At 35.7% G+C, this 24,065-nt stretch overlaps 1 protein-coding gene across 3 annotated transcripts; it reads right to left on the bottom strand.

Annotated features, from left to right (window-relative positions):
* Nucleotides 1-821: 821 nt before the first annotated feature.
* Nucleotides 822-22,614, bottom strand: LOC120075698 (mediator of RNA polymerase II transcription subunit). 3 transcript variants are annotated; one of them, XM_090313398.1, is made up of 7 exons: nt 22,494-22,612; nt 17,098-17,292; nt 3,510-3,733; nt 3,064-3,163; nt 2,541-2,598; nt 2,093-2,449; nt 822-1,304 (listed from the first exon to the last, which is right to left on the bottom strand). In XM_090313398.1, exons 3-7 carry the CDS (start codon nt 3,543-3,545, stop codon nt 1,202-1,204), a joined length of 654 nt encoding a protein of 217 aa, XP_090169524.1. In that variant the 5' UTR covers nt 3,546-3,733; nt 17,098-17,292; nt 22,494-22,612; the 3' UTR covers nt 822-1,201. The 3 variants fall into 3 exon arrangements, with proteins under 3 accessions (XP_090169524.1, XP_038885244.1, XP_090169523.1); XM_039029316.2 differs by lacking the exon at nt 17,098-17,292 and having other exon boundaries at nt 22,494-22,614; XM_090313397.1 differs by lacking the exons at nt 17,098-17,292; nt 22,494-22,612 and having other exon boundaries at nt 3,510-4,150.
* Nucleotides 22,615-24,065: the final 1,451 nt, after the last annotated feature.

Raw genomic sequence — 24,065 nt, forward strand, 5'->3', positions numbered from 1 at the left:
TATTTCCTTTAAAAAAAAAAAGAGAAAAGAAAAGAAAAGAAAAGTAAAAATTGATTAAGAAAGAAAAGCATAAAAAATCTATGGCTCAAAGATTCTTTTAGTTTAAAGGAATATTTGGAGATTGACTTATTATATTCGACATTAATTATATTTACTTAATTTTAAAGCATGTTATTTGGTTACGTGGCATTTGATTTTTCAATGTCAATAGAGACGGTTTGAAGTAATAATTATTTAAAATTTTGACTTCTTGTCTTTTGAGACTTCTTTTCAAACTTAAACCGAAAACATTTCATTTCAACTCCTCATTTTTTAATTAGTTCGACCCTTTGGTCTTATTTTCTAAAATTATTATTACGCCGCTTTGATTCTGCTGAATTAAATTCTTAAAAAAAGAAAAAAAAAAAAAAACATTTAAGGCCTAAATTTTTAACCAAATTACATAAACAAAATTAAGTTTCTACTTCTTTTTTTTTTTAAGTTTTAAAATTTAACTACGTTTGTAATCATTTCGCTTTAACAAAGATAAGTTTATAAAAATAACTTTTCATAGTTTTCAAATTTTAACTTAATTTTTAATCCATTGATAAAAAGTAGAAAGAAATTTGAAGATGAAAATAGTGTTTATAGACTTAATTTTCACAGACAACCTTAACTTTTTAGATTTTAAATAACTCCTAAAAGTGACAATGAACCGAATAAATCAATAGATGGAATTAGTATTTTCAAGCTTATTTTTAAAAAATAAAAAACTAATTATTATCAAATAACCATTCAAATTTTCCATTCTAACCCATGAATAAAAATATGTACACAAGAAAAATCCCAAATTCAAAATGCTGTATAATTCTCCAATCATTTAGATTAAAAGATTCTGAACAAGTGGAGTTGATCTGGTAGTTGAAGATATTTACATAAATATGAGCTTCATTCCTTTTTTTAAGACATCAACAAGATATGCTACAGGCTAGCTACTTTCAACTCAATGAGGAAATCTTTTTGAGATCAAGTTATGGTTAACTTCTCAACTTTTGCAGAGCTTACTGCCAAATCCATAATTCAAATCCTATTTTTCCATCACGTCAGAACCAAGAACCTTTTATTTCAAGGCTGAAAAAGACATGGATGAAGAACTTCAATGCCAAGAAAACAATCGATCTAACGAACCTTCAAAATAATTGTTGGCATCAAAACAAACCATCTACATTGTTGTTCCTGCACCATCTGATAGAAGAGATGCTGCAGCTGCTGCAGCAGTAGGAACAACACCTGTAGATATTCCCGGTTTTGACAAATGCAGCAGCCTGTACAAGTAAGAGAGGAAAGCTTGATTTTGTCGCTCTTTATAAATTACAAGCAATAAGCTAAAGACATGCACATTTGGGATATGATTTTTAATTCGAGCTATACCACAAATACAATTCATTATTTGAGCTTTCTAAACCCTACAAATATAGTTACTATTCTGGAGAATAGTAACAATATTTGTAGTGATCACGATGCAAAAGCATCCAGTGACTAGTGACTTATTGCCTGGTCAGTGTTTTTTAAAGCTCAAGGTGCTTGCCGTCCTAGGCTTAAGCTTAAGCATGGGATTTTTTTTTTAATTAGTATATGAAGGAAATTTGTACGATGATTATGAGAGGATAAAATGATTAGAAAGATAAAGCTTTTATTCAAGATGGTAAGAATGTTCTTGCATTTCTTATTCAAAAAGTACAAATTAAAAAGAAAGTAGGAAATCATGTTTGAGGCATTGAGGCGCAAGCCATGAGTGGGATTCATTTAAGGAGACTAGCTTCTTTGAAGTGAGGTGCAAAATGCTGTGCCAAGGCACCTCAGTGAGCTTTTCAAAACACTGGCCCAGGTCAATGCAAAACAATTCAACAACATCCAAATTATGATCTATATTAGTAGATTGTTTCATGTTCAAATGAAGCAAGATGACACACGTACACCTAAAGAGGAATTTCTCAAGTCAATATCAGCAATCCACAGCTCCAGTGTATGAGATAGGTTATTGAATATGTAACAACTGAATTGTTCACTTGCAAAAAAATTTAATCCAAGACAGAGCAATAGAAGTACTTACGGTGCAAGATATTCACAGAAAGTCGACACTGCACCCGCTACTTCAGAATAGTTATCAGAAGTTGCTGGGGCTGTCACTTCAACCAGCTGTATACCAGGTGTAACAGGTACAGCCTCATCAGTTGAATGTAGCTTTAACATCTTATTAACTGATGAAACTGTCACCGTTATGTGGGCACCTCGGTGGAAGCGGAAAGCAAAACCAACTCTCAGCAGCTCATGGTCTAACTTATAGCCAAGTGCATAGAATAGACGAAGTACATTCTTGCTAACTTTGCTTTCTACCATTGTCCTAACCAGAACAGAGAGTTGTTCAGCACCTGCACCTCTTATTGCCCCTCCAATATGTTTAACCGTCCTAAAAACTCATGGGGACAGTTCTGATCAGTTCAATTAGCTCCAAGTCCAAAGTAAATAACACCCCATTACTACAAAAGATCAATTTATACCATGTCGGTTCAGCCTGCTCAAGGTCACATAAAATCCGAATCTCCGAAGCTACAGCACCTAACATCATGCCAAAAGATTACAAAATAAGACATGGTATTATAAAAGCAAACCAGTCTCCAGTTTACTTGGAGAAATGCTACTCGTATCAATCACTCTGTTAAATCACGATTGATCTAAAACTTAAGCTGTTGGGTGAAAGTAAATTTAAATATTGCATCATCTAACACTCCTCGTTTGTGAGTTTAAAATATGTAGAAGTCCCAACAAATGGATATCGATATTAATTGGAGAGGAAATCACATTGAAGGGGTTTGACTACAGGAGCTCTGGACTAGTGCTATGATATCGTGTTAAATCACCGATTGGTCCAAAAGCTTAAGTCAATGAGCGAAGGTAAATTAAAATATTGTATCATCAAACATACTATATTGAAATCATGGGTAAAAAAAACTAAGATAAAAGTACCATCAGATGCTGAGAAAGCAAAATACGAACTAGTAGGATAAAGAAACACATGGATACCTAGGCTAGGTCCACTTTTTAGGCATATTTCATGGAGCCTCAATCTTTCTCTAGGAACGCCGCAGATACCTTGCAGAAGTATCTCAAGGGCTTCGACGTGCTGCACAATCAAACTGTCAATAAAAGTCCAACGCACAAAACTTATCGCCACTGTCAAGAAAGGAATAACCAAGAGAAAAAGTAACCTCCATTGAAAGTGGTAGACAATAACAGATAATAGTCATAAAGAATAGCAGGCACTACCAGAATGCAGGAAGACATCGATGCAGGGGTCAACTATAACATAACTACTTCTTTCAAGATCTTATGAAAACGAAGAATCAAAGGGTTGAGTAGATTTCAAGAATAGATAAATTAAACTTTGTAAAATGAAACAAGGGAAATTTCCGGAGAAGGAAAACCTAGAAGAAAATTAATGAGAAATGAAAAAGGAAAAAGGAACTTGCCTGGGTCTCGATTATGCCCTGAACTACACACTCCATTGTAGTCTAAGCTGCGGCCACTTCGATTTGCTTCAGTTTCAAACCATGGGCATCTAAATTCGCTTCAAATTCCGAGCAGCATCTCCAGTTCCACTGCCTTCAAGTTCAAACTTTAAACCACGAAGAATGGAGGGTTTCTTCGAAATCCTAATCTCGATCTCATAGTCAGAGCAATTTCACGCCTTGAACTGTTTGTTAAGAATTAAGCCCATTAGCCCTCGGGCTGGCCATTGGGCTTTATGGCCCAATTCCTTAGCAGCCTTGTTTTTAGAGAAATTGTATTGAGATTTGAAAATCTTCTATTTTTAGTTTTTAATGAAAAATGTCTTATCGGATTGAATGTGTGTAGCTCTTTAATTCGTTTTTACATTTTTACCCTTCATATTGAATTAGGCTGCATTTGGATCGTAAAAAAAAGTGTTTTTCAAGAATACAATCTTTTTTAAACACTGGATATATTTTTTTCATAAATATTTTGTATACATAATTTTATTTCGTTTGTTCTATACAAAAAAATGTTTATACTTAAATCAAATTACCTTAAATGATTATTCAACACTATGAATTAATTCATAAAGAAACACATATATTTGATTTTTTAAAAAGAAATATATTTTAAATTAATTACATGTTGTCTTGAAATTATCCAACTTTTTTTTAGAAACTTAAAATTATTGAAGTTAAAACTAAACATTAATTTCATTGTTTTAAATTTTTTTTGGACAATTCAATTTTAGAAGCACAAAAATCTTAAAATGTAAACACATAATCATAAAAAATATAATTGATCTCCAACAACAAAACATAAATAATAATAATTGATGCGTTTTGTTATTGCGATGAAATAATGGAGTAGAATGCGAAGGTGGAGTATGCGTTGTGCATGCAAGTTTTCTCAGCAAGACCCAAGTATAAATCCTACTGAGTTTCCTGGTAAGCCCAGGGTCGAACACAGAGACTAAGGAAACATAATGCGATGGTAATTTTTTATTACTTTGCGGTAACAAATAAAACAATGCGTTGGTAGGTTGGTTGCTTAAAGTGTAAAGTTTATGCGGCGAAGTTGAGAAAAGAGTTAATAATACAAAAGATGCTATGAGTATGCAGGGGAACGAGTTGAGAAGGGATTTAACTAACACTTCCTAGGATTGTGTTCATGTTATGCGATCATGCTATATACATACAACAACAAGTCATCTCTCAATGCAAATGCTACGACTTCTAATTTTAGAACGCATGCGATGTATGTGATGATGTCTATAGGACTTACATCTAAGCCTCTATTCCTATCTATGCGATGATGAATGGCACGCACATACACAAGGCGACCACATACTACCATATCCTATCTTTACGGTGCATGCAATGCATGTTGGCAAACAGAGCTTATCTCTAAGTCTCTATCTCTTGCTTATGTAGATCTAATATTGCTTTCTCAAGTCTAGATTCTAACTTAGCTCTCTCAAGTCTTAGGTTCTTTCTTTAGACTCTCTCTCGAGTAGCTCTAAAGGGGTGATGGACGCAACATAAGACAAGATGATCGCATGCAATGAAGATCCTAGGTCATGTTAGCTAAGTACTTCTCAAACCATTCGACAGTTTTAGCTACTCATGTGTATTTTAAAGAGAGTGAACAGATGTAGAAATGCAAGTTCCATTCTAAATATGAAATTGAAGTACAAAATGACAATGTGAAATAAAGATAAAGAGCCTGGAAGCAATTTCTTGCTTCCCAAGGCTTTTACACTGTTCTTCTCTACTTAGCTCAAAAGATATTTCTGCTCTCGCAAGAGTCAGCCCTCTCTCTGGTTTCCACGCTCACTGGCACTCTTTCGAGCTGACCAGGACAATCTCCCTGCATCTTTTCCCTTTTCTCGCTTCCGCCTTCTAAGTATAAGAAACTAAGAACAAGGCTAACTATCGTCTATATGGTGAACTCTCTAAACTGAGCGAACTCTTTCAATGAAGGTGGCCTTCGGTATTTATAGAGCTTCAAGGTGAAGAACTTTTTCTCTCGAATGATTACACTGATGGGATGTCAATAATTCTCTATCTGATGCGCCGAATATTTGTCACCGAAAAGTTGAGTGTACTTGCTATAGTGTGTCGTTAACGATTTGTCAACTTAATTCGGAATCGACCGTCATCAGCTTTCTGTCCCATCGTGATTTATTAAGCTTTCACCTTGATGCGCCAGCTTTATGCGGCCACCTTCTTGAGCAGATTTTCGCGAGCGCATATGATCATATAGCCTTGTGGTCGCAATCTCTTAATGCGCTCGGACGTTAATTTCTTCGGATCGCATTTCCACCTTGCGCCAACGCATTTTCTGCACAAAATACATAAGTTAACTGTTTTTAATGCGATGGACGCATGCGATCGCAATGTTATAAACTTAACGCTTTTGGACGCAATTTCATATATTTTTACCATCGCATTCCTTCATTGTTTTATAACTTTGCGCTGTAATAACGTGTATTTTCGCCCGTTATCAATAATCTTTCCTAGATAATATAATATCAACTAGACATAAGAAGTTGTGCAATTCGATCAGGTTCTTCATTTATCTCCATTTCACAAACTGAACCTCCATTTCTTCATTAACGTCCCCATGATTTCTTTCATCAGTTGAAGATAATAGCATCTCGTCGCCATCATAAGGCTTTACAACACTATCAAGATCCTTGTCCAAAAAGATTGCATAAATTTCGAGAGGGATTCACGACTCTTATGATGAAAATCAATATATATGGATTAACAACTCAAAAATGGACATATATATGGATTAAAATCTCCTAACCAAATAATTCCAACAATAATTATAAGCCTTATATAAAACCAGTCAAGATTCCATAAACATGTCAATGATAGGAAAAATACGACCATAACAAACAACAGAATATGACAAAGTCAAAAAAAAGTACGATGATCTCATAATTTACTACCAAAATAAGCATTGTTCACACATGTAAATAGAACAAAAATCAGTAGATGCAACTATGTCTCTTTGGCCAAAATTTCTAAAGGAAAACCCCATTGAGATTTACCCACAAAGGTTCCAAGTAGGTGAGGCATGTTAAGTGGATGAAGAATGTGCTAGATGAAACTTGTGATCATTTTCAAATTTCAAATTACTTATCTAAATAATGGAGAGAAGTTTCTGATCTTTCAAAAACTAGAAATAACACAGTTGTACGCTGTCGCTAACTCGGTCGATATTAGACTCCTAATCTAGGTTATCGTAATAAGAATGAAGAATTACGAATTAATAGAAGCAACCCAACATATGAAATTGAGCAAAAATTACTTTGTTTTATTTGAATTCAAGACAGAGTTTAGCTCATGATAAATTAACAAAGAACAAATTTGAACGTAAAAATGTTGTGGGTGTCCAGCCCATTTGTTGCACAAGAAAGACTTTATTTTAAACTTGTATCTTGTGAACTCAATTGGGGTTGATTTTTAGATTGACTCGTCTTGTAGGCTCTAGGTTTTCTTTTATGATATGAGGATGACCTAAGGAAAAAGAGTGAAAAAAGAGGCAGTAAATCGGAGAGAAAGATAGTAGTTCGATTTTTCAACGATGACTTTCACAAAGTTATTTGTGGTGTTTTGGAGAACAATTAAATTTGCTCCGATTTGGGTCTCATTTTCTCCAGAAAGTCGTCAAGAAAACCACGAACGAGACTGGCAATAAATATACAAACTTGATTGCATATTAATGTCCAAAACAACAGGCTCTTACGAACCAATTTGTAAAATAAAGTAGTAAATTCTACACAGTCCAATCTCAAAACATCTATAATTGCAAAACTATACATTCATCAACATGAAACGTAGTACAGTAATGCAACCCACCATTAAACGAATTTTAGTTTTGGATAAATTAAAATTGAGACCAAGAACGTCGCTCTGATACCAATTGAAGGACTGTGATGTTCGATGCGAAAGTGCGGATCGTGTCTCAATTTTAATTTCACAGATTTATAATTACAGAGAAACACATTATGCATTTTATAAAAGTTTTACAACATGCTTTTGAATTCAATAGAAAAGGAAGATTAGGGTTTAGAATTTTACTTACCCTTGGATAAAAAATTAAACTTCACGAAATCCTTTCCAATTGATCACAAACTCTCCAATTGAAACTCAAGCAGAACCAAAAACCAATGTGGACACCAACACAAGTGAGCCTTCTGTATTCCTCTTTAATTAAATTACTCAACATCCATCAACTGTCAGTTACTCCTGAAGAAACTCTTAAACAAGATTATCCATGAGCGCGTTCGGATCTTTCCTATTTCATTGTGACCGAATTACCACACACACATTCTAACAAATAGGTATGCATTTTAACACTAATTATAGGCATGTTTTGACAAATAAAATACAACAAATTGAGTAAACATACCAGTTGAAGACTATCGTCACTCGAACTCAATCCAGTGGAAGTGACTCCTTTACATCCTTATCGCCCAGCAATCAGTCACTTAACAACATGATCGTCTACACGAACGACAGCACACGAACAAGTACGACCGGGGACGACACTACCACTCGAAGCCCTTAGTATTCTCAAAGTGAGAATCCAAAGAGTGGATTTTGATGGAATTGGTAGAAGAAGGAGGAAAGGACGATCGTGTAGAACAACAAGCAAGTGGGATATAGCTATCGTATAGTCGGGTGCTTGTCGCTTAGAGAAAGGTACTTGTGTAGGTTTTACTACGCGATCGTCTAGTAATATGTAAGCGATCGTTTAGAAAAGCTCGGCCTGCTAAGCGATCGTTTAGAGAAGGTGAGTGATTGTTTAGAGAACGTGTGCGATCATTTAGTGTGTAGGTGTGCGGTCGTTTAGGCGATGGGCGTTATCATATAGGCTTTCAACTAAGCGATCGTGAAGTTTCCATACCATTAGCGATTTTTTCGAATTCTTTGCAAAATGAAGCCAATTTTCATTTTATTCTTCAGTTACAATAACCGAAATTGATCTTCCCACTTTCGCACAATTTAGGAGAAATTCCCGGTCAATTATCATATAACCAACTAATTAATTAATAAATGAATATAATCATATTATATTCTTAACCTATAGTTTGATATCATATATCTACTATAGTAATTTCTCCTCACTTGATATAAATCATTTTTATATCTAATTTCCTTCATAATAATGTATCTCATACATTTAGTCAATTATATCATATATAATTAATTAGTTCAATTATATCATATATAATCGAACTCCCTCTTGTCAGTTTGAACATTTCAAACTGACCCAAAAACTTATTCTCGACTTTATACAAGCTACCAAGGGGACCTTATGGACTTGTGGCTCGAAGCTCCAACGATACATGAATAGCTAACTAAACTCTTTAGCCACGAGATCCACCATCCGTTAACAGTTAGGCATTCCACTAAAGACCAATAGCTGAACTCTTCTTACCACAAATATATTTATGTGTCCATCGGATATAACCAATCATGAGTACGATGACCCTTCACAGATGCTCGTAAGTACAGCTGGACCAATTTACCATTTTGCCCCTGTAGTTACATCTCACTCCTTAAGTACCACTAATTCCTCTAATGAACAATACAACATAGTCCAACTATGTATGAACACCTCTCGAGCTAAAAGAAGGTGTGTGGTACCACATTGTTCAAGTCCTAAAATCAGCCTTTAAGGGAACTATCTATCTACTTGCCACTACTTCGGGGAAGGAGTGAATTCAATCTTATGTAGCTGAGTTCTCATCTCCTAAATCAGACGAATCCCCAAAATGGTAGGTTTGAGTCGGTGACCTCGCCACTCACACCCATACAAATCAAAGAGCCACCCTCAATGGCAGGAATTCTCAACTCACTCAAGATTGAGGTCATGTTACCTATGGTCATCTTAGTGAAGTGAAGTCTCTATCATGAACGGTGTTATATAACGAGACATTGACACTTCGTGGTCAGGTCTTATACAAACTCTTTGTATAGGATACCCCCGCTCGCATGTCCCCTACATGAATTATCAGAATCAGACCATCTATGACAAATCACAACACTTGTGACCATTCCACAAAGCGAGCCGCATCCGTAGTGTTACTAGGATAAGGTTTTCCTTCTATATCTATATACTACAGACCGTTTTGGTTATCACTTAAGACATAATCCACTTATATGTCATCACATACATGCTTAAGTTACATATAGATAACCAAGGTTTTAGGTTTATTGGTTTGTGGTAAAGTAAATAAAGCAAACAACTAAGCAAAATCAAGAAGTGAAGTAAAATATCATACATTATACATCACAAGCATTCGTACAACCTGTTTACAAACTACAGGACACGAGACTTTAGGGCATCAACCCCAACAACTTTATTAAAATTGGAGAGTTGCACTCTTCGCACTATATTATATTTCTGTGTTCATTGGATATAACCAGTCAACAGTGTGATAATCCTTTACAAATTGCTCGTAAGTACAGTTGAGCCAAAATTATCATTTTGCCCCTATAATTACATCTAACTCTTCAAGTACCATCGAGCCCCTATAATTACATCTAACTCTTTAAGTACCATCGATCCCTCTAATGAACAATAAGTGTTGAAAGTAGGGTTCTACCCTAGGGATATTATTGTAATTGTCTTTTACCCTAGGGCTCTCTACTGTTTATTTATTCATCATGTTCTCTTGTATTCAGTATATCAATTAAAATAATAATAAGAAAAAGGTCTGTATCGTGGTTTTTCTCCCTGTTCTAGGATTTCCACGTAAACTGTGTTGGTCTCTTTTTTTTTCCTTTTTTTTCATCATGGTATTAGAGAATGGCGACGAAATCGTAGCCGTCATTGATGAGAACCAACCACAGACATCCTTTACAGACGAAGCTTCAATCATGGACATGAAAATTGTTATCCAAGAGACTGTAAAAGAATATCTTCAATCTGCCCTACCACAACTTCTTCCTGCCACCATTGTCGCCGTCCAACCACCATAGTAAGCGTCGTCGACGTCGATCGGGGGTCCCTTCGAAGGAGAGAATCGTGAGATTGGGCCACAAAGACCGTCGTTCGCGCCGACCATGCTGCACGAATTGCTGGCCATTCCCTTTGTTGTCCAGCTGCAGTCGATTTGGGAGCCGATCCGAGAAGAATCGACCATGCCGCACGATTTTGTCTCTGTCCAGTCACATTTCTCCCAGGCGCGGATCCAAGTAGAACCGAACCAGTCGATCGAGTCTGTCCCTGTCCAGCTGCGTTTCTCCCAGGCGCGGATCCGAGCCGCTAACCCGACACAAGATCAGTCCTTCCAAGCACCGCTGCCTCCGGTCCATTTCTCTTCGATCGATGCCCCCATTCCAGCGTACCCAGATGGTTCCGCGCCCAACTAGCCATCGGTCAAACAGATTTCAATATACCCAGTTGGTTCCACTTCCAACCAGCCGTCAGTCGAAGGCGCTTTTCCAGCGGGACCAAATCAGGGTGGGTCGGCTCAGTACCTTGACAATGTTTGACGTAGATTAGCCTATCTTCAAATGTAGATTCCATATTTGGAAACAGCCCTTGGTCCAAACCCTCAATCAGTCACCACAGAGAATTCGGTAAATTCGTTCTTTATTTTGCCCAATACAAATTACTTAACTGGCTCAATGGGAAATACTGCAGGATTTCTGGTAAGAGAAAAACTGAATGGGGAGAATTATTTTTCCTGGTCCTAGTCGATCAGAATGGCCCTAGAAGGAAGGCACAAATTCGGGTATCTGACAGGAGAAATTCTGAAACCTATCCCAGGCGATCCTCAAGAAAGAATCTGGAAAGGAGAGAATTCTCTATTACAGTCTATCCTCATCAATAGTATGAAGCCACAAATTGGCCGCCCTTACTATATACAGAAAATACTAAAGATATCTGGGAGGCAGCCAGGGATCTGTACTCGAAGCGACAGAACGCATCTCGGTTATACACGTTACACAAACATGTCCATGAATACAAACAAGGGACCATGGATGTTACTTCCTACTTTAATAAATTATTAGTATATTGGCAAGAGATGGATCTTTTTCGAGAGATTTTATGGAACTACGCACAAGATGGGGCCCAGTACTTGAACTTGAAGAGGCAGATCGGGTGTATGTGTTTTTGGCTAGATTAAACCCAAAATTTGACAGTGTTCGGAGTCGCATATTGGGTCAACGACCTACTCCTTCTCTCAGAGAAGTTTGTTCAGAGGTTCGACTGGAAGAGGATCGATCACATGCTATGAACAATCTTGTGGCCGTTTCCACTGATGCATCAGCCTTTGTTACAAAGGCGTCTAGTTCCAACAGTGATAAAAAAGCCCACACCTATCTGTGAGCATTGTAAGAAGTCGTGGCATACAAAGGACCAATGTTGGAAGCTGCACATTAGGCCCCCAAACAATAGGAGACGAAAATCACATGACAAATCAAACTCTGGGTGTGCACTCGTAAGTGACTCAGTTAATGAGAATACATAGCATCAATCCTCAACCAATAATAAGACCAATTTGAGTGATGTTGGGGTGAGTGCCATTGCGCAATCAGGTACATTTCCATCTTTTGGTCTTATTAGCATTAATGGTAGGAAACTCTGGATTGCATATTCAGGGGCCACATATCATCTCACCAGTTCTTCAGAATTGTTTTTTTCATATTGTTCGAGTGCGGGGCACGAACGTATTAGAATTGCAGACGGGTCTTTTGCCCCGGTTGCATGGAAAGGAAATACCTCTCCCTTTGATGGTTTAGTACTACGTGATACACTTCATGTGCCTAAAATCCCTAATAATCTTTTATCAATTAGTAAAATTACAAGAGATCTGAACTGTAAGGCCATTTTCTCACCAAATTCTCTTTTGTTTCAGGATCAGAAGTCGAGGATGACATTGACACTGCCCGGCACAATAGGGAGCTCTACTTCCTTTCTGACAATGCTTCTTCTAGGAGGGATCATAGAACTGGTTTTATGTCTGTAAAGTTTTTTACTTCCGAAAATGACTTTATGTTATGGCATTATCATTTAGGACATCCAAACTTTCAATATATGAAATATTTATTTCTGCAGTTATTCCGAAATATTAACATAGCGTCTCTAAATTGTGATGTATGTATTTGTGCCAAACAAAGTCGTATTACTTTTCGTTCTCAACCTTATAAGCCATCCAGTCCTTTTTCCCTCATTCATAGTAACGTCTGGGGACCCTTATCTACTATTACCTCAACTGGTAAATGTTGGTTCATCACTTTCATAGACGACCACACACGCCTCACTTGGGTGTTCTAACTTACTGATCAGTCTAAGGTCTCTTCCATCTTTCAACAATTTTATAATATGGTTGAAACCCAGTTTCATGCCAAGATTAGGATTTTGAGGAGTGATAATGGATGAGAGTTCTTTAACACCTCTTTCCATGACTTTCTTGTGTCTAAGGGAATTGTCCACCAGAGCTCGTGTGCTTATACTCCCCAACAAAATGGAGTAGCCGAACGTAAAAATCGTCATGGTGGAAGTTGCCCGATCCTTAATGTTGTCTGCCACTCTTCCGTCCTACTTGTGGGGAGATACCATTCTTATAGCGACTCACCTCATCAAACGCAAGTCAACAAGTGGCAGATGTTCTCACCAAGGGGTTACTGAGACCAAATTTTGACTACTGTATTAGCAAGTTGGGTTTTATTGATATTTATGCACCAACTTAAAAGGGAATGTTGAAAGTAGGGTTTTACCCTAGGGGTATTATTGTAATTGTCTCTTACCTTAAGACTCTCTACTTCTATTTATTCATCCTGTTCTCTTGTATTCAGTGTATCAATTAAAAAAATAATAAGAAAAAGGTCTGTATCGTGGTTTTTCTCTCTGTTCTAAAGTTTCCACGTAAACTATGTTGGTCTCTTTCTTTTCCTATTTTTCATCAATAAGTCATAGTCTAATTATGACCAAACCACTCTCGAGCCAAGAGACGGTGTGGTGCCACATTGTTCAAGCCCCAGAATAAGCCCTTAAGGGAGTAATTTATTTACTTACCCTGATATTAAGGAATAGTGAATTCCATCTTGTGTAGCTGTGTTCCTAGCTCCCCAATCAGACGAATCCCCAAAATTGTAGGCATATTGAGTCGGTGATCTGACCACTCTCACCCATGCAAATCAAATGACTATCTTCATAAGCAAGAGTTCACAACTCACTCAAAATTCAGGTCATGAGAACGAAAGGACAAAAAAATGAAAATGTTTTTTTAGCGAATATCTCCCGTGCTTGGTTAATCGATTGGTCATTCTAGTGAAATGTAAGTCTCTATTATTAACAACGTTATATAATGATACTATTCATTTCATGGTTCGGTCTTATACAAACTCTTTTGTATATAACACCCCCGCTCACATATCTCTACATGAATGATTAGTATTAGATCATTTGTAGAACTTTACAATAATTGTAACATTTACAAAGCGAGTCATATTCATAGTGTCACAAGGATAAGGTACCTAACCTCATTCATCTACTATAGACCATTTAGCTTATCACTTAAATATGGTCCACTTGTATGTCTGTACATACATGTTTAAGTTACAGAAGATAACCTTGGATGTTAGTTTATTGGTTTTGTAGGTAAATGTTACTAAATGTCAAATAAAACACCATAGATTTTTTTAAATAGATAAATTGTTTGAACTTTACAATTACAAACTACATAAACTACGAGATTTAGGGCATTAGCTCCAACAGATGGAGGGTTTGTTATATTGTAAAGATTTTTTTGATCCAATTGAAACAACCATAAAAGCATATGGCACAATTTCTAAACCTACAAAACCAAAGAAAATGGAAGAAAAAGATTGGGGAATGTTAAAGAGAAAAATTTTGGTGACTATTAGGCAATGGTTTTATATTAGCATTTTCAACCACGTGTCTAAGAAGTCTAATCCATATGAGTTGTGGAAGAAATTGGAAGGTCTTTATGAAAGGAAGACCGCACATAACAAAGCTTCTTTAATCAAGCAACTTGTTAATTTGAAATTGAAGGGTAAACTTCTTTAATCAAACAACTTGTTAATTTGAAATTGAAAGGTGGGAAGTCTGTTTCTGAGCATTTGAGTGACTTTTAGGATATTATTAATAAATTAATTACTATGAATATTGATCTTGATGATGAATTGTAGGGTTTGTTTTAGTTAAGTTCTTTGTCGAACAATTGGGAAACCTTGGTTGTGCTATTAGTAACTCTGCTCCAAAAGGTGTTTTGTCTTTGGATGTTATCAAATAGACCATGTTCAATGAAGAGATAAGAATGAAGGAGATGGAAGTTGATAATTCACATGCTCTTGTTGCTGAGAATCGTGGAAGCAACAATAGTAAGAGACCTAAAGATCGTGGTAACTCAAAAGGGAGGTCCAAGTCTAGAGACAAAGAGACTAAGACATGGCATTACTGTAACAACTCTAACCATATAAAAAAGTTTTGCTATCGTTCGAAGAAAGAACAAAGTAAGAAGCAAAATTCACAAAAAGAGGAAGGTGATAAAAATGTTATAGTGATTATTTCTCAGAGTGATAATGTAGTCATCTTGATTTGTGCAACCAGTGAGTGCCATCATGTAAAGAGTTCAAACACATAGTGGGTGGAGATCCAGGTGCTTCATACCATTATGTTCCCAAAAAGGAATATTTCTTGACCTATCAATCTTATGATTTTGGTATTGTGAAGATGGGAAACGAGAGTTCAGCTAGCATAGTTAGGTTAGATGATATTTGTGTGAAGATGAGTATTGGGTGCATGCTTACATTAAAGAATGTGTGCCATATTCCCGATTTACGCCTTAACTTGTTGTCTACAAATGTCTTTGATCTAGAAGGATTTCAACATACCTTTTGTGATGGGAAGTGGAAATTGTCTAAGGGTTCAATAATAGTTTCTCAAGGTGAGTTATGTTGCTCTTTGTATAAAGCAAACTTGAGCATATGTTCTTCTGAGTTGAATGCAGCAGAAGAAAGAATTCTCTAAATTTGTGGCATCGAAGGCTTGGGTATATGAGTGATAAGGGGATTAAATTGTTGGCAGGTAAATCTTTTATCCCTGTTGATAAAACATTTTCTCCTGACCCTTGTGATCATTGTTTGGCAAGTATGCAACATAGAATTTCCTTTTCTGGGAAGTCCATCAGAAGGCAAGGAAATTAGGAGTTAATACATTTTGATATTTGTGGGCCTATTGAGGTGGAGTCACTTGATGGCAATAAATATTTTGTCACTTTTATTGATGATGCTACTCGAAGAACTTAGGTATATATGTTGAAGATAAAAAGCCAAGTGTTCGAGATTTTTAAGAAATTTCATGTCATGGTAGAAAGGGAGACTGAAAGAAAATTGAAGTGTCTTCGATTTGACAATGGTGGTAATATACTTCAAATGAGTTCAAGTATTATTGTTCACAACTTGACATTAGACATGAGAAGACAGAGCCTTGCACACCACAACACAATAGAGTTACTGACAGGATGAACAGAACCATTGTGGAGAACGTGAGGAGTATGCTTAGAATGCCTGATCTTTCTAAGACATTTTAGGGTGAAGCAGTACAATGTGCAGTGTATTAATTAATCGATCTCCACCAATTCCTCTTGGTTTGAACATTCCAAAGAGAGCGTGGAAGGGACATGATCCTACTTATTTGTATCTCAAAGTCTTTGGCAACAAGGCATACATGCATGTGCCTAAGGAACATAGATCAAAACTTGATTAGAAGACCAATCTATGTGTTTTGTGTTGGGTATGAGGATGAAAAGTATGGTTATAACCTCTACGATCCAAAAAAGAAAAAGGTAGTGAGAAGTAGAGATGTAGTATTCTTTAAGCACGAGAAAGGTGCAGATCTTCTTAGTGCAGGGTATACTTTTACTTCGGAGTTGTGTTTTGATACTACTAATGATTCTACTTATACTCCTGTTGTTCAGCCGACAAATGAGAATGTTGATGATGTACATGATGATGTTGATGAGATACAACCTGATGGTAATGTACCAGATCATGTTGATGATGATGATCTTGTTGAGTCTTCACTTGATGGTAATGTACCAGATCAACATTCTTAGTACGAGGTATACTTTTACTTCAGAGGTGTTTTTATACTACTAATGATTCTACTTCTATTCCTTCTATTGTTCAGCCAACAAATGAGAATGTTGATGATGTACATGATGATGTTGATGAGATACAACTTGATGGTAATGTACCAGATCATGTTGATGATGATAATCTTGATGAGTCTTCACTTGATGAAGAAATTCATGAGAAAGATGCATATGAGGAAATGATTCATATAAAAGTTCGTGAGGAGGAGGAGCAATCTATTCCCCAAATGGAGGATACTCAGGCTCGAAAGTGAATGAACACTTATCAAAGAGAACCTATGAGTAGAAGTAAGATCGTTCCAAATTCATTGTGACATAATTACAAGCATTCACAAACATACATATAAATTATGCATTTCAGAACAAATCAGCATGATTTCAAAAAATTAAATACAAAGGAATGGGAGACTTACCTTTGAAGAACTCTTCGTCTGTCTTTCTCTTGCTCTCGTTTAGATCAGCACCTCTTGCTGTCGCTGCAATCGTCTAACCAAATCTTTCGCTGTTGCTTAGCATACGAATAGTTTCTCCACGAACAAGCAGCCTCTCGGACACCACTATTCAGTGGCCTTGGTATTCTCAGAGTGAGAATCCAGAAGGTGTGAGCTCTGTTGGATTTGGTAGAGGGAATGAGGAAATAACGATTACACTCAACGACCAAGCAAGTGAGAGAGGTTTGTGTCTATCGTATAGACTTGTGCTGGATCCTTCAGAAAAGGTGCACGATCGTTTAGGTAATGTGGCTTGATCGTTTAGTGAATCTCACTTAGGCATGCGATCATTTAGTCAACAGCGCATGTACACGATCGTTTAGACAAAAATTTTGAACTGTCGTGTAGTCTCTCGTGAGCTAAACGATAGGTAGTGTACTCTTGTGAAGTGATGCAACGATTCTTTGATTCTCATTTAAAATGAAAACATTTTTCATTTTATCCTTCAGTTATGAAAACTAAATAAAACCCCCTACTTTCACGCACGGTTAAGGAGAAAACCACCAACAATTATCTCATAATTGATTTAATATAAATAAATATAATAACTAACTTATCATATTATATTTACAACCTATAGTTTTAATATCACATCATATGCAATATTTAAACCATAGTTCTTTTCTCTTTTACTTGATATAAATCATATTTATATCATTTTCCTCCAATTAATCTATCTCATACATCATGTCAACTATATCATATATAATTGAACCAGTTTAATAATGTCATATATAATCAAACTCCTCTTGTCAATTTGAACACTTCAAACTAACCCAAAAACTTACTCTCAACATGAATCCATTGAGCTACCAAGGGAACCTTATGAACCGGTAGCTTGAAGCTCCAATGGTACGTGAATAGCTGACTAAACTCTTTAGCCACGAGATCCACCATCCGTTAACTGTCGGGCACTCCACTAAAGACCGATAGCTGCACTCTTCTCATCACAGATATATATTCTGTGTCCATCAGATATACAATCAACAGTATGATAACCCTTCACAGATACTCGTAAGTACAGTTGGGCCAATTTACCATTTTGTCCCTATAGTTACATCTAACTCCTCAAGTACCACCGATCCCTCTAATGAAAAATACATCATAGTCCTACTATGATTGGACACCTCTTAGGCCATGAGAAGGTGTGTGGCGCCACATCGTTCAAGCCCCAGAATCAACCCTTAAGGGAGCAATCTATCTACTTACCCCTAATTCGAGGAAAGAATGAATTCCATCTTGTGTAATTGAGTTCTCAGCTCCCAAATTAGACGAATCTTCAAAGTGGTAGGTTTGAGTCGGCGATCTAGCCATACACACCCATGCAAATGAAAAGACCGCCCTCAAAGGCAGAAGTTCCCAACTCACTTAGGATTAAGATCATGTTACCTATGGTCATCCTAGTGAAGTGAAGTCTATGTCATGAACGGCATTATATAACGAGACTATACACTTCGTAGTCCGATCTTATACAAACTCCTTTGTATAGGACACCCTCGCTCGCATGTCTCTACGTGAATTATCAGGAACAGACCATATGTAGCAGTTGCAACACTTGTAACAATCTATAAAGCGAGCTGCATCCGTAGTGTCACTAGGATAAGGTTTCCCTCCTATGTCCATATACTACAGACCATTTTGGTTATCACTTAAGGCATGATCCACTTGTATGTCTCCACATACATGTTTAAATTACAACGACAACCAAGGATCTTAGTTTATTGGTTTGTGGTAAATCAAATAAAGCATCTCATGTTTCATAGAAAACAGTGAAGAAAATACCTGATATTATTACATCACAAGCGTTTGTTCAATACAGGTGTTTACAAGCTACAGAACCCAACGAGAGTTTAGGACATCAACCCCAACAGAAAGTCCATCAGAGTGAGTAAACCTTCAACAAGTTATCCAAGCTCATAGCTCATTCTAGTTAGTGAAGATGAAGAGTCAGATAACTATCAAGAGGTTTTGTCTCATGATGAAAAAGACCAGTGGCTCGACGCAATGAAGGAGGAGATAAATTCTCTGGAAAAGAATTGAACCTATGAGCTGGTGAAGCCTCCAATGGGCAAGAAAGTATTGAAAAACATATGGGTTTTCAAGTACAAGAAGGATGGTGAGAAGATAGTAAGGTACAAAACCAAATTAGTGGTTAAGGGATGCAACTAGAAAAAAAGGGCATTGATTTTGATTAGATCTTCTCTCCAGTGGTCAAAATGACATCTATCAGAACAGTGTTGGGATTAGCAATAAGTCTTGATCTTGAGATAGAGCAACTTGATGTAAAAACTGCTTTTTTACATGGTGACTTGCATGAAGAGATCTACATGGAGCAACCTGAAGGATTTGAAGAAAAAGGGAAAGATAAACTTGTTTGCAAGTTGAAGAAGAATCTTTATGAGCTTAGACAGGCACCAAAGCAATAGTACAAGAAATTTGATTCATTTATGATAAACAATGATTATAAACGAACTACAGTTGATTCTTGTGTATATTTTAGAAAGTTCCTTGCAGGCAACTTCATCATTCTTCTTTTATATGTAGATGATATGTTTATAGTTGGACAAGATATATATATGATTCAAAGTTTGAAGAAAGACTTGTCCAAGTCATTTGATATGAAAGATTTGAGTCCTGCAAAGCAAATCTTAGGTATGGAGATTGTTCGCGATGGGAAAGCTGGGAAATTGTGGTTATCCCAGGAGAAGTATATTGAACGAGTGTTGGAAAGGTTCAATATGAAGCATGCTAAGCCTGTTAGTACACCGGTAGCAACTCACTTTAAGCTAAGTAAGAAAGCTTGTTCTACAACAGAGAAAGAAAAAGAGAAAGAAGTTATATCATCTGTTCTTTACTCTTCTGTTGTTTGTTCTTTGATCTATGTTATGGTGTGTACTAGACATGATATTACACATGCAGTCAGTCTAGTGAGTTGTTTTCTATCCAATCCAGGTAAGACTCATTAGGAAATAGTGAAGTGGGTCAGATACTTGCGGGATACCTCTAAATTGAATTTATGTTATGGAGGTGGCAAACCTATGCCTGAAGGCTATACTAATGCAGACATGGCAAGTGATCTTGATAACAAAAAGTATACCTCAGGTTATGTGTTTACATCTTTAGGGAAAGCCATCCCATGGAAATCAAAGCTATAAAAATGTCTTAGCATTGTCCACAACTGAGGTAGAGTATATTGCAGCAGTAGAAGCAAGCAATGAGATATTATGGCTTGAAAGGTTCCTTCAAGAGTTGGGTTTAAAGCAAGGTGAGTATGTAATATTTTGCGTTAGTTAGAGTGCTATGGATTTGAGGAATAATTCATTGTATCATGCTCATACCAAACACGTTGACATTCGATATCATTGGCTATGAGATGTAATTGAAGAGAAAAGATTGAATCTGAAGAAAGTTCACACCGACAAGAATAGTGCATAAATGTTAACTAAGGTAATTCCTAGAAGCAAGGTTGAGCTTTGTAGTAAGCTTGTCGGGATGAGGTTCAAGTGATCATGGATGTGACTGTGTCTTCCGTTCCCCATGTTAGGCTGGAGGGGAAGATTGTTGTCAGTGTCCAGCCCACTTGTTGCACAAGCAAGATTTCATTTTAAACTTGTGTTTTGTGAGCTTAATGGGGGTTAATTTTTAGATTGACCCATCTTGTAAGCCCTAGGTTTTCTTTTATGTGATATGGGGATGACCTAAGAAAAAAAAAAAAAGAATGGAAAAAAGAAGCAAAAAATCGGAGAGAAAAAAATAGTTTTGTTTTTCAGCGATAGCTTCCACAAAGTTGTCGATTGTCAGAGTTTGAACCCTTGGATCGTGTTGAAATTTGGTCAGCATGTTTGGGACATATAGGGTCTCGTTTTAAACAGTTGGATCGTTGTTTGGAGTTCTAGTTTGTCCGTAGTCACTGGCAAACAGAATCTGAAAAACTGGGTAATTTTCATTCTTTTTATCTCTCAAGTGTTCATCTTTTATGTATGAAAGTATTGGGGGGTTGTGAACCTTTGTATGACTGATTTGGGTTCTTTTCCCCTTAATTTTATCATAAGAAGAGAAGTTGACAAGGGTGGACTTCTCACAAGTCCGGTGGTTTTTACTCTTCACATTGAAAATGTTTTCCATGGATAATTCGTGTGTGCTCTTTGTTTTTAGTCTTCCATAATTTTGTGGTATATTGTTGTCCTTTGTTGGTTGATCGCTTGATGATTATTTGATGATTTATTTGTGGTGTTTTGGATAACAATTATTTGGTTGATTGTTTTGAAAGAGATCCTAGTAGATGGTTGTTATATTGTTTGGGTCGTATAAAAAAAGTTCCACAGTACTTTTACCAATGAAACGAAAGGAAACAATCGTCTAGTGAAGAAAATACAAGAATGCTAAATTAACTTGCTAAAATTGGAATATTTAGCCATTTAAAATATTTAAGTAGAAGCAACAACTTGTTGGAAATTAAACAAAAAAATTACAAATCAAATAACAAAAACCTAAACTGGTCAAGGGAAAGTTAAAAAATAGAACTAGAGTAAAAAGGAAATGAATAAAACTGAACTAAGTTGAACCAAAAATTGTAAAGAGAAAGAAGTTGGATCCAAAGATGCCTAACTTTTACATTTTCAAGGAGAAAGCTGGAATTATGTACTACTGGAAATCGCAACTGTAATTCTGTATTTTTAGGAAAGCAATTGCAATCTGATAGAGAAACTGTTGCGAGTAGAAGGGTCTTATCCTATGGACATTTGCAGTGTATCAAGATCATCTTTCTCTTCAAACTAACAAATCTATTTGCTCTAAGCTAGTAAGTGGGTTGCTTCTTCTTCTTCTTCTTCAGCAACAGATTTGGGCTTCATCCTCTGAAACCCAAAACAAGAAGAAGAAGAAGAAGAAGAACAGTCAATTTCTCCTTAGTTCCAACAGCAAAAACAGAACAATCCCAGCTCCAAAACCCAAAGCATCACTAGACCTTGTGAGTGAAACACCAACACAAATCAACATCACAAATTATTCTTCCCTGTTGTTCATGTCTTTGGAAGCCATAGCCATAGCCAATTCAATCCCAGCAAACAGAAGAATAACACTAAATAAAAAGGAAATGGATAAAACTTGTGCAGACCAATTTCCCAATCCCTAAAACACCACTTCTGCTTTTGAGTAGACATATAAAATAAAACAAAAATCACTAGAGTATATTACTTAAGCATATTCCTGCAATCACCGGTACGTATCAAACCAAAGCACAACGGGAAAAAAAAATAATGATAATAATAATAAACCACCATAAAACCAAAGCAAATTTCAGAAAAGAGGAAAAATACCACCAAAAGTAATCCAAGCAAAGAAGAGAAACAACAATCCAGTTAAAACTAACTCCAAGTTGAAGCTATGGTGGTAGGATCTCAGTGAGAAGTTCTTGGGCAAAATGAGAAAGGGAGAGACCAGAGGAAGAAAATTTCAGCTAGGTCAAAACGTGGAAGGAAGAGGGGTAGTATGAGGGGTATTTTGGTAATTTCAATATAACATAAAACACCCATTCTATTATAATCCTAGGTTATTATAGTTGAGTTATAAAAGTTTGTGTTTAGGGACGTATTATTTTAGTTTGGATTATAATAATATATGTTTGAGATGTAAACTATTTTAATTTGAGAAGAAAATAGCAAATGAGAATATAAAATAGTATTTAGTGTATCAAAAGATGGTTATTATAGTCTTCTGACAACCCTCACCCCAAAACACCCAAAATTCAATTTACTTAAAATCTGGTTTAGAACATGTTCTTCAAAATGACTTATTTTTAAAACCCATTTTAAAATAAACGTCTTCTAAGAAGTTATCAAACATCACCAATATTTTCAAAACGATATTTTTTTTTCCTCAAATTTGATCACTTCAAAATGTAATATGAATACACCCTTAAGCATCTCAAATAGTGTATCTAACCACTCATCCACTAATCTCTATATGTATTTCAAATTAAAATCTCAATGACCTAATATGACTGAAAATTTTTGTTATTAAGTAAAAGGTGTTTGCTCTAATTAAGCCTAACAAAAAAATTTAACTAATGTTAGTATAATGTATCTATGTGAGAAATTTTGATGAAGATTTTAAGTTTTTTTTTTTTCTTTTAGTTTAATGTACAAATAAGACGAAGCATGCAAATCAAGTTCAAGTATGTATTGTATGTCTTTCTTCCCATATCGGACTTCGATTGTCTGTATGTGTTTGTTTAGATATGTGACCTTCAAAGATAAAAACTAAACTATTTAATAATATCGTAATTTCTAGCCTTTAGATATTTTTCTTTAAACCACCTTTATCATGGAATTGAATATTTATTAGTTTACGTGTTTTTTCCTTTATTTATTGTGATCTAGTTTTAATTTTAATCGAAGTGTTAGGATTATGCATTTTTCAAAAAATGTCTTAAGTTGCACATTGTTTCTAATTGAGGTTTTTTAAAAAAAGTTCGTTTGCCAAATAAATCATTCCACGATCTTATTTTTTTTAAAAAAAATGTTTTAAATGATAAAATTATTGAAAAATATTTTCAAATATAACAAAAATGTCACTATCTATCAATAATAAATATTAAATATAACAAAATGTCTATTAATGTCTATCAATATTTGTCACTTATATACAATGACATTTTACTATATTTATAAATAAATTCACTCATTTTTTTATATTTAAAAACATTCTTTTAAAAAAAAAAAAAAAACAAACAAACATTTTGAATATTTACCTAACTAAATTTCAACAATCATATACCCTACACATCCCATGCAAATATATTTCAATTGCAAAAGATTCCACAAATTTAGCATATCTATTTAATTACTTATTTTATTCCACGTTTTTTTTTTTGGTTTTCCTCGTTTCTT

The sequence above is a fragment of the Benincasa hispida genome, chromosome 4, assembly GCF_027475165.1.
Source record: "Benincasa hispida cultivar pf3 chromosome 4, pf3_genome.v1.1, whole genome shotgun sequence".
NCBI lineage: Eukaryota > Viridiplantae > Streptophyta > Magnoliopsida > Cucurbitales > Cucurbitaceae > Benincasa > Benincasa hispida.